The sequence below is a fragment of the Lagopus muta genome, chromosome 1, assembly GCF_023343835.1.
Source record: "Lagopus muta isolate bLagMut1 chromosome 1, bLagMut1 primary, whole genome shotgun sequence".
Taxonomy (NCBI): Eukaryota; Metazoa; Chordata; class Aves; order Galliformes; family Phasianidae; genus Lagopus; species Lagopus muta.
The window spans coordinates 12457443-12469800 of record NC_064433.1 but is presented as its reverse complement, the minus strand read 5'-3'; the positions used below and the strand labels follow the sequence as shown (position 1 = coordinate 12469800).

The 12358-nt window shown below is 37.2% G+C and overlaps 1 protein-coding gene across 1 annotated transcript in view; it reads left to right on the top strand.

Moving 5' to 3' along the window:
* CCDC146 (coiled-coil domain containing 146) overlaps positions 1-12358 on the top strand; it is a 71385-nt gene that overhangs the window by 850 nt on the left and 58177 nt on the right. Inside the window, exons 3-4 of the mRNA XM_048933152.1 lie at positions 1480-1565; positions 5297-5463. Coding sequence (XP_048789109.1) covers positions 1480-1565; positions 5297-5463 — 253 coding nt within the window. The remainder of the gene's footprint in view (positions 1-1479; positions 1566-5296; positions 5464-12358) is intronic.

The following is a 12358-nucleotide window of genomic DNA, read 5'->3' as shown; positions in this document are numbered from 1 at the left end:
AAGCCGGGACAGAGCTGCAGTGTGCGGCACTGCCGCTAGGTGGCAGCAGACGCAGCAGGTTGGTCGCCCCTTCCCGGTGGGGCGCCGCTCACACATTGCTGCTGGGACGCAGCAGCCGCCGCCTCACCGTGCTCACCGCCACTGGTTGGTCTCTATAAATGCTCAGCAAGCATCGATGAATGTCAATGGGTGCCCTTGTTTCCACATGGAGGAATTCAGTTTTTGCTTTGTACATTCTGCCATGTCAGATGCTGACAAGACTGCCCTTTTGCTGCCACGTATTGCACAGCAACAAAATATGACAGAATATTGGTGGGAAGGTTCAAATTTTACTGCCATACCACCAACATCTGCCTCTGACATTGTAGGCCAACATAACAAATTAGCAGGCTCTGCTTTCAGAGCAGCCCTCGTCTATTTTGGCTGTAACACTGATTCCATTTCATATTGAATCCTCCCTGCAGGAGTATTCTTGCTGGTGTTAGCTCGTGCTGAGGTTCCTATCTACAAGAACCTGTCTTTTGACTTAACACCCGGTGCTTGGACAAGGTTAGCCTCACTTAGAGCTGGTTGTTCACTTATGTTTCTTCAGCTAAGGCTTAAGAATTTTAGTGTCGGGACATAAGTTTTTAAGCTTATTAAAAATTCCATGCATTTCCACTGTAGAATATTTGCATGGCATTATTGTAATTATTTTTTGTGGTTGGTAATTTATATTTTTCTATATCTTTCCGAACTGCCACTTTTCCTTGAGCCCTCAGAATTTTCAAATCATGAGTAGCGCTTGCTGGTTAGGCAGAGCTTGTTTTGTTTTTTTTTCGCTTGGTGTTTCAATGTGTGTGTAGTGATGGAAACGGTTTCTTCTCAGGGTTGAGAGGGCAGAGGCTTAGATTTCAGGGTTGTTTTTTGTTTGTCATGCTACAAGAAATCTTCTGAGGAAATCAAGTTCCTCATGGAAACCAAGTGAAAAGGGAAGTGACAATTCTCACCATTCAAATCATCCGTATCTAACTATGGCTCCAGCAGATGAAGCCTGTGGGTGGCTCAGGGTGATTCCATCCTAAACAGCAGGGACTTGAAAACAAACAGAAATAATGGAATTCATAACAGAATTGTTAAGCAATTGAAAGTATGCAGTGTGTTAACATCTCCCCAGAATAGTTGTCTATGTAGTCACATGTCTAATCAAAGTACTCTGAATTGCATGGAATAATAAATAACCTATTGTAACTATGTAATTTTAATTTCAGCTCTTGCTTAATGTTAGTATAGCTTTGTGTTTTAAAGACACAGCCTTTAGTGCTGAAGCTTTGCCCAGTTAGTACAGAGGTCCTGCTATTTACTAGACTGTAAGCTTTAACTATAGGAAAGAAGCATTAGGAAATAAGATGTTAAGAAATGAAAAGAAAATCACTGTGCCACTGAATAAATCCCCGATACTCCTATATTACCAATATTTTCTCGTCCCTCTCTTTGAAGAGGATATGATACAGCTGGAACAGACTTGGAGAAGGATGACAAAGACAGCAGAAGGCAGAGAAGGACTTTATTACCAGTAGCAGCAGGTAGGTTGAGTTGTTCTGCCTAGAGAAGGGATTACCAAACAGAGAGACTGTGTTGGAAAACAAGTGGCATTGAAAGGTTGAGATTATTATGTGACCCATCCAGTAAAAGAACTAGGAGACATCAAAGAGCCAGATTCAAAACAAACAAAAAGAACTGATGATGCGTGTCATGCAGAGGTAAGATGAGAAACTCCATTCTGTCAGATTTTGCAGACATTGACAGTTTAGCATAAGTTCAGGAAAACACCACTGATGGATTCTTCTGTCTGCCCCCTGGCACCCAGTGCTGGCTGGAGGTATGATGAGCTAGACCAGCTTTGGTCTCTCTAGGTATCATTGCTCTGGTGTTCCAGCTGAATTGTGTAACTTTTTTTCTGACTAAACGCTAAGCCAGTTGTCTCATTCTCAGAGCCATGTTTCTTTTTTTAACATTTGTTTGCAAAACTAAGCTACATGGAGGTGCAGATAAATATCCTGTGTCATGCCCAGTAGCTTGGCCGAGGTCCTGTTCATTGTCTCACTGCTCTGGGTGCTGCCTCTCAGCCAGCAGGACAGATGGGAATGTGCTCCTTGACTAACTTCCATCAAAATTAGCCATTTTATCTCATACCATTGGCTTAAAAATAGTAGGCTTCCTTAGCTGATTTTGTCTGAAAAATGGTCCTAAAGCCATTCCTCCAGCAGGTCAGCATTGAGGGAGAAGAAAGGTATCTCCTCCTGCAAGGGAAGGCAGTGGTACCCAGCATCCACTGATGTCACTGGCTCAGGAAGGAGATCCGTGTCTATGGCCTTGGTTCAACTTAGTGTGGATTTACACCTATTCTTTTAAACTTGCCTAAACCTTACCTTTGTGCTCTTGTATGAAACAAGAAAACCTTTAGTGGTTTGGAGTATTTAAATGTCAGTCTACACCAATTTAACTAACTTGGCTTAACTGTAATGGATCTATTTTGTGAGATAACACCATTAAGACAAAGTGTAAAGCGTTAATGAAGTGTAGTTCCCCTAGCAGAGACTTTTATAAATTTGGTGCTTTCTTAGTAAGTCTTAAAGCTGATGCATCTTCATACATAGAGCTTTATGTCTTCATGTTCAGAATGAAATTTTACTGCTTTCACTAGTGTTACTACTTTTTGCAGTTGCCATTTTAGAAAGAGCCAGTACAACTAAACATGACCTTTCTATACTCTTCTCTGGCTTTTGTATTAACACTGCTGACTGCTGGAGAGAACTGTAAGGTTGCTGGAGTTCATCATTGGAATCTGCATTCGGACTTTTATTGCTGTCCTGAAGCTATTTCACAAGATATGACCTGGATTCTAAAGCAGACTTGTAATTCTCTTCCTCAGCAATTCTTTGTGTTGGTTCAAGGCCTCAATGTTATTTGCAGTTCTTCTGTTTAAGAACATCCATGTTTATTGAACTACTCTGTAAATTTAGAAATCATTTCAGCTTTCATTTCTATTTGAATTAAACTGTTTATCAGATATGGCAAAAATACTATTTTTCCACTTTGTTTTTTTTAACTCTGTGTATGCGATTTTCTCGAATTGGATTTTAAATGTAATTATATAGTGGATAGTTGAAGAATGCTAAACTTCACGTATCTTTTGCTACAGTACTGCTTGCTAATATTTTGAAAAGGCAAATCTGTTCCCTTCCTTCTTGAAAAGCAATGGAGACTAGCGTTTATTACAGTAGCCAAGGCTGTCTAGTTGTTTTCCTCTGTCTGGTGATTTGCATCTTATCATTATATTACAAGCATTTCAGATTCAGGAGATTTTGTTGTCCTTTTGCTCAGCAAAATGGAATCTCTGGTGAAAACATTTTTGGGGTTGTCATACTGTGAAGAGCTGTTAACCTGGGTATTTTTTCACACACATTAAGTCTGTTTCATGTAAATTGTAAATAAAGATGTCTGCACAGGTGAAGCTCCCAGTCTTTGGCATTGCTCTGCTTAGAGCTTTTTCCTCTTGCGTTTTGCACTCTTTCTCATTTCTTCCAGAAATTTGTGCAGAGGCACAAGTAAAGCAACAGCAGCCATAAAGGTGAAATATGTATTCTCAAATATTCAGCAATTTTGTAGATGAGAAGCAAGTCTCATTTTATAATTGTGTATATGTACAGTGCTTCAGAATTATTTCTTGGCCTTGGTGATGTTTACAGCTGTTTCACAATGTTTTGACTCCTTCAGGAGTGACCATGAAATTGCTTTTTCTTTTTTTCCATAAGCAAATACAACTGCTGAAATCTCTCTAAAAGTCAAACTGTTCTTGAAGGAATTCTAAACAGCGCTGAATAAAGTGTGGTTTATAGACAATTTGTGGTCCACCTTTATAGACAAGTGATTTTTCAAGAAGTGGCTATGCTAAACAAAACATTTTTATATCATTTTCCCATCACAGCTGTAAAAAGAAATCACATTCTGCTGTCTGTTTTCTGACTTTGGAATGCAAAACTCCTGTTTTTCATCAGGAGAAACCTGATGTATACTATTAAAATACTCACAAAAAAATTCCCTCATTTTTATTGTGGATTTTTTATTTATAACAAAAAGGATTTTCTTAAAGGAGAGTATTGACAAGACTAGATAATTTAATGTGAGTTCAGCATTTTATCATCTGTCAGGATCCTGTTCTATCATTACTGCAGCAGAAAATAATGTTCTCTGCAAGTGTTGCTTTACATAATAGTTACCTTAGAACTGTCGGAGTCGGGTGGACACTTGCAGTCATAATCAACCTTTCTCCCCACATTTTGAACTGAAATACCAAATTGTGATTTGTCTGTCCACTGCATCTAAGGCCAACTATAGAGAACTTGTGAAGAAATGCTTGATTTCCTCCATACATATTCTGTCTCCCCTGCCCTCTGTATTTTGCTCTACAAACAAGCTCTGTCTCTCCTGTCTTGCTATGGCACAGCAAGACTTCTGTGTGCCAGATTTCATTATATATCTACTTCTTGTTCTCAGATATTATACCATATTTTTGCATTTTGTATGGCTTTGATGTTTTGTTATGTCTTTTTCTTTCTTTTTTTTGTTCATTATGACCATGCAATGACTTATGAACATGAATAATGATATTACCCACACACGTCAGACCACGTATTTTCCTCAAGAACTCTGTGTTCTGCAGAGGGGCTCCTGTTCTGTGTGTTGGTACCCCACAAGATCAGGAGATGCTGCAAAGAGTGGCATATGTGGCTGGAGATGAGGGGAGACAAGTTCTTTGTTTAGTACTATGGAGACAACAGGAAACCTGCAATAGTTCTACCTTGGGGTTTTCTTTATAAGGCAGAAGCTAAAGTCTCCAATTTAACAGATTTTCAAAACTCAGATAAAGAAAGCCCTAAAGAACTTGATTTAGTTTTGAAGTAAGCCCTGCTATGCAGAGAAGACTCCTGAAGCATTTTCCAACTTAGAGCTAATGTTCAATGACTGTCCTTTAAGAAGTATTGTTTTACACATTGTCAAATGCTTATATAAGGAGAGCTTAGCCAACTGTTTGAGGATTTTTAAAATACTCAAACAATGCTAGAGGGGTATTGCTGTCTCTTCTCTTTCATGAACTTACAGAGAATACCAAATTGCTATCATTCTGGTTTTTATTGTTTGAATGTGTGAGTCTCGCATGTAGACATTGTGTTCTCTACACTACATATTTATCTTTCATGGTCACTTGTATCCCAGGACCTAATTAACCAAATTTTGGTATTTTTATTCCTAGATTTCCAGAGAATGAGTCAAGCTGGTGATGAAAGTTCCAGTTCCGATGAAGAAGAATTGGAAGTCAAAAAGGAGCAACCTATCTGTGCTTTAGCTCCAACAGTGTATACCCGAGATGAAGGATCCACTGATGTAACATCAAGTCCTGCATTTCAGTGTTTAGATGAGGTATCATGTACTCTAGTTTTCTTAGCTACAGCAGTGCATATTATGTCAAAATCAAATAAGTGAAAATGTATATATTTTTTGTTCATAGTTGAAGCACATTACCACAGGCTATCTGTAGCTTTCCTATCTTTTCTAATTTTTGTTCTAAGGCATAAGAATGTTTTATGAAGAAGGACCAAGCATATACTTCTTGCTGGAGATGGTGTGCCTAACGGATACCCATGCTGCTCCTTTCAGGGAGTGTGCTTTAATAGATCACCACAGAGGTTGTTGCATTGATACTAGATTAAATCTTGGAATATTTCAAAATTTTTCCACACAAAGTATTTTGTATCATATTTTCTCTGAATTACTAGCTAGTCATTTATACCTTTCTAGCAGTAAATACTTATCAGAAGGAGCATCTTTTGATATTAAGACTTATTTGAGAACAAATATAGTCCTTCTGGCAGTGACCTTCCAACCAAACCAGTCATGTATTTCTTGTGAAAATAGCAGAAATTTCAAAAAATCAAGCTTGCAGAACTTTCTCCTTCATTTCTAATAACACATAGTAACAGTGTTCAGTCATGTGGAGTTGGGAAAATTATTAAAAGCTGGCTAGAGGTTTGAACAAAAGCCCCTCAGTCCATCTTGACTTGCTTCTTTTCATCAAGCGTTTTTATTTATCACCAAGATGACATCAAATATAACTCAGTACTTCCACTGCTGTTGGTTACAGGACTGTCACACATTCAAAAAATGAATTTTCCACTTCTTTTAGCCTTTGCTGTTATGTCCTTGAAATAACAACTTTTGCTCTAACACTTCTAATTGATTCTCCTGTCTCATGTATCTTAACTCATAATCCTGTTCTCTTCTAGTATATACTTTTAGAAATAAATAAATCTGTATGATGTGAACAAGTGTAAGGGAAAACTACACATTCTGGTACCTACAGTATGTAACAAATACACCACTTGGATAAATGCTACATAAAGATTCTATACACTTTGCTAGTCAGTTTTGAATTTTGTGCATTATGGACTAGGTATATGCAACTGTATTCTTAAAAGCAATGCAAATATATTGAATTTTGTCATGTCCATTATCTCAGTTTTAAGATATATTAACAAATTTATAAAATAAATATTCTACTAGTAACTAGCTTCATCAAAATGCTAGTCTGAAGCTAGTCTTTCTTTCTTTGCTTTCAAATTGCTTTCTTTTCCAACAGATGTTACAATTATATATTTCACCTCTACCTGCAACTCTCTATCCTTGTGTCATCATTGTTACATTACTTTCACTGCTATAACAACACAGGAGATACTGAAATTGCCATTTGCAGTGAAAAATCTACCAAGCATGACACAAAACTGGTATAAATGCTCAAAATGAAGAGAGCAGAGGCAATGGAAATGAATTATACTTATATATATATATATATATATATATATATATATATATATATATAATATATATATAAGTATATTATTATATTATTATTATTATATATTATATATATATATAATATATATTATATATATATAATATATATATTATATATATATATTACTATTATACTATTATTACTATATATCTTTATAAAATTACAAAGGTTTGATAAAATTGGTGATCTGCTTACAAAATATGTTGTTTCATCTTTCTTATTGAAATGACTGTCCAAAACTCAGTATTCTTCAGGTTCTTTCAAGAAGAAGAAATTAGTTTGAGGGACTAGTATCTTTTTATTCTGTCTAGTTAATGCTGTTTATTTATAAATACATGTAGACTACCTGAAAGGAAGTTGTGGTGAGGTGGGGGTCAGCCTCTTCTCCCATGTAACTAGCAAAAGAATGAGAGAGAATGGCTTCAAGTTGTGCCAGGGGAGATTCAGATTGGACGTTAGGAAATCCTACTTCTAAAGAGTGGACAGGCAGTGACACAGATGCCCAGGGAGGTGGTGGAGTCCCTGTCCCTGCAGGTGTTCAAGAAAAGTTTAGATGTTGTACTGAGGGCCATGGGTTAGTGGGAAATACTGGTGACAGGTGGATGGTTGGACTGGATGATCTTAGAGGTCTTTTCTAACCTTGGTGATTCCATGATTCTATGGAAATCCTGTTTTTCTGGGAAAAAAAAAAAAAAAGATAAAGGATGAAGAAATGGCAAGAGGGTAAATTCCCCCAGCTTGGGGCCTTCTTCACTTGTCAGCAGTTCTTGTTGGGTTATGTTCAAGAGTAACGTCTCTAAGCTTTTCTACGTTGTGCTTTCTCTTCCATTTGCTGGTGTGCTCTTGGCTTAGAAAGATACTTGTTAGCTCTCTCAAAGGCATACATCGATTTTTTAAACAATTGTAGAAGAAGTATTCTACAATATTTATCATGCATATCTTTGTAGAAGACATTACGAGAGAGTTATTCATTTTGTAAGATGCTTCTGAATAAAAATAACTTTATTATTTACCGGAGGCAGTGAATTGGTACCTTATTTGGAAGTTACCACAGTAATCCCTTTCTGCCGATGAACACAGTCCATTTATGTGCTGAATCTGAACCTGCGGAAGAACAAACTCCTTTGGGAGATTTCTCTGGTTGGTCTGATGCAGACTGGTGTACTCTGTATTGTAGAATGATAAAATGTATTTTGCACCATATTTGAAGGCAGCACTGTATCTTCCATTTGCACTGCTTTTTTTAATGGAAATTGTCATTATCATGTGGCATTACTTTTTGCCAGTGTCCAAGCATCCTATTGCCACTATCCACCAGGAAGGAGAAAGAGCCTTCCACAATATTCTATTAGTGATTAGCAAATATTTTTCATCCCTATTTTGAATCTTTGAACTCTTTCTGAGGTTATGGAGCTGAACAGTCAGTTATCCCTGACTGCCAAAAAAGAAGGACTGTTATTAAAACCATTAATATCTGTTAACCAGATTTCTGGTCCTACTGGAAACATAGAGCAAAGTCTCTGTGCTTACAAAAGATGGAATAATGTAGTGACAGAGAATTCTCAAACAAGTTTCACTGCTGCTGGTGTGAGGCTAATTCATATGGGTCTGTTAGCTGGAAGAGCTTTAAAGTCACAGAAGGATTCATACGTTCAATGCTTGAGTATACTTCTTTTTCATCTGTTATTTGAACTTCAGCTACAGCTTTCAAATATGAAAACTAAGATCAATTAATTTACATTTTTTTAAATAATATTCTAACATCTGACAATGCCACTCTATAAAATAGGGCATCTAACTTTAGTTCATTCTTAACCCAGGTTAAAAGGCAGATGTAAACAACTTTATTTTTAGATAAAAAACATTGGTATAACTTTAAATGGAACTTTTCCTATAAAAGCTAGCTTGGTAGACTAAAATAGACTTCAGAAGTATATTTCTGTAACCACAGCAGTGGCTAATTTGTTTGAGTTTTCCTCAAACGTGTATATGCTATACATATATAAAAATCTTAACACAACCATTGAATGCAAACAGCATTTTATAACTTAAGCCGATCCTGGCGTATTCCACGTTACGTGCTTCAAGGGCTTCTGGCACAGCAAAAGAGCTATATAAATCTGTTGGTGCAGACAGGGAGGACAGATGTTGTCTCCACCTCCACCCACAGGAATCTAACTGTTAATTAAGCAAACATTTTTTACTTTGTTGATATGGTCACTTGGAAAGTCAGTTAGGGACGGTAATGTGGCTGTAAGTTTTCAGCTGGTAAGCAGTGTTCTGCATAGTGAATGTTAAACCCTGATTAGTGACTGTGATGGGAAAACTGATTGCTCTAATTGTAATAGGTAATACCTATTAGAAGTTGTAAAGGAGTGGATTGAATTTACAGGTGCCTTTAACCAACACAAGCAAGAACAGACTCAATATAGTATGCTCTCTCTATAGAGAGATTATTTTTGTCAGTTGAAATTGAGTATAAATAAACCCAGGAGGCTGTTGAATATAATGAGGTTATCACAAAGCAAGTAGTATTTCTGTTGATTATCAAACAGCATGTTTGAAAGTGAGCACCCTTGTCAATGTGTTATTTTTTGCTATCAAGTGCAGATCTTGTGCCACACACAGGAAATAGCTCCTGAAGGCAGTAAGGCTGAAGGAAAGAATAATCTGTAACTGTATTCTCCTCTTGCTCTTTCACCTTTCCACTGAAATTTCTGACACTCTTGAGACTTAAAAAAACAAGTTCATTATTGTCTTTTGTTCCAAAGCTATCTCCCTCTGCCCCTGTTCTTACTCTAAATATGCATATGAGACCAGATATCCCAAACTAGGGCACCCTTGTGCTAAAATCTATCTGGCGTTGGCTTAGACTATTGATGTCAACACAGCTGTGTTGTGAGGAAGCCAGAGCAATGCTCACTTCAGTTATGTGTCCAGCCATGGAAAGTCATCACGTTTATAGATCTGGTTACTTACAATGTTAACACGTTGATTTCTAGTTTTCTAATTAAAAAAAATCTATGTATCCAAATACTCATAAATGAGCAGAGCCTTTAAGATCTGTGTTAAGAAGAATTAATTATCTTTTGGGTAAACTGCAGAGGTATGCACAGGGATTTTTATGCTCTGTCCAAACAGAGGGATGGGAATTTCTGTTTCTCAGGGTGTATCCTACTTCTCTGTAAAAGTCATAAGTTCTGTATAATTCTTAGAAATCAGCACTTAAAGCATACATACAATTTTCTGTTGTGTAATTCTGAATGCTGGCATACTGTTTGGGCAGAGGCGTACCACCAGACTGACAGTTTGTCTTAATTGTGTGGACATAATTAGGTAATACTGAGATCAGAAATAGTAAACAAGGACTTCAAAAATAACTGATTCACATCCTAATCTCATGACTTGTTTGAGTGTTGGATGTGACACATCATCTTAAAACATTTTCTGTTTCTGGTTAACACTGAGGCTGATGGCCAAATTCACTTCTAACAGAAATATTGTAACTCCATAGCAGTTTCATGAATGCTGTGAATGCAGCCTAGCTGCTTAGTAGGTGGAGTGTTTGCATTTATCAGGGACTGTGAATGGAATTTTTCTCTTAAACATATGTCAGCGTTTTCAGGCCCATGTATACCATATTGCTTTTATCTCTTGGGAAAAAAAAAGAGGACAAAACGCATTTATAAGAATAGATTTATATATATGTATATATATATAAATATAATTTTTTTTCCCATAGGTCAGATTGTATTTCTTGTCTTCAATCTCTGTGAAAACTTTAACACCTTTGCTGTTTTTTTTTCTTTTATTGCTGGTGGGTTTTTTTGTTTTTGTTTTTTTTGTTTTTGTTTTTTTTTATGACTTGCATGACATAGAAATTAAGTTAATTTCTTTTAAAACTGGTCTTGCTTTAGGTCACAAACATGGGTTCTAGGTATGTGTTTGAGAACCATCTGAATTTCCTTCATAAATAATTGTACAGCTGCAAATTTATTTTCCACTGAAGTGTCAAACTATAAGTTGCTCTTAAATCTTACAGAAATATCTGCTGACTGCAGTGTTTCCCCAAAAACACAACTAAGGGAATATATTTGCATTAAAAGGACAGAAAAAAATATTTAAAAAACAATCATTTCAGATCTTCAGCTCTTCAGATGAGGTTTTGCACTTGAGTCAAGGTAATCCCAGATATGTATACAAGCTGTGAGAAGAACTCCTTGAGAGTAGCCCTGAGAAGGATCTAGGGGTTCTGGTTGATGAAAAACTGAACAGGAGCCATCAGTGTGCTCCTGCAGCTCAGAAGGCCAGTGGTATCCTGGGCTCCATCAGAAGAGGGATGGTCAGCAGGGACAGGGAGGTGATTGTCCATCTCTACTCTGCTCTCATGAGGCCCCATCTGGAGTACTGTGTCCAGGTCTGGAGCCCTCAGTTCAAGAGTAGGAGAAGCTTTTGGACAGGGTTCAGAAGAGGGCCATGAGGATTGTACAAGGGCTGAAGCATTTCTCCTATGAAGTTAGACTGAAGGAACTGGGGTTGTTCAGCCTGGAAAAGAGACAATTGCAGGGAGACCTCATTGCAGCCTTCTAGCGTTTAAAAGAAGTTTATAAACACAAGGGAAATGTGGTTTTTACATGGCTAGATAGTGCTAGGACAAGGTATTAAGCTAAAGGACAGGAGATTTAGAGTAGATTTTGGGGGGAAGTTTTTAACTGAGGAAGCTGTGAGGTGCTGCAACAGTTTGCCCAGAAAGGCTGTGGATGCTGTGTCCCTGGAGGCATTTAAGGCCAGCCTGTCTGGGGACCTGGGCAGCCTGGTCAAGATCTTGATCTACAGGCTGGCAATCCTGCCTTGGCAGGGGCTTGGAACTTGAGGATCTTTAAGGTCCCTTCCAACCCAAGCCATTCTAGGATTCTACGACGATTGATTCTTCTCAGTTCTTCTCTGTTGTTTGTTGTTGTTGTTGTTTAAATGTTGCACAGAAAACAAAGATATTACAGCCTGCTTTATTAATTATACAATTACACAATTAACAGATGGATTTATGGTGTTTTTTTTGGGGGGGGGGAGTGGAACTCATATGAATTTTGCTAGCAAACCTGCTGTTACTAATCTTCTTTACTAATACTCACATTTTAAGTACTAGCAAGATCAAAGCCGCAAGGTTTTCTTGTGATAATCTTTGTTACATGATGCTTTCTGTACATTAAAATACATGTTTTTATTTATAAAGTCTCAGAGACCAGTACTCTGATTTGTATATAAAATTGTATGCTTAAATTTTGAGTATTATATCTATCTTCACGCTTTCCTGAAACTTGAATGTTTTCTGAAATGTGCATAATTAAAAAAGCAGATGAGTTTCTGTCTCCTGTTTCATGACAAAGATACATGTTGTAAAAACACTTGAGTAGGCAATTGATTTTTTCTCTTGCAAAATATGTATAGCCTCAAGAAGAGCCT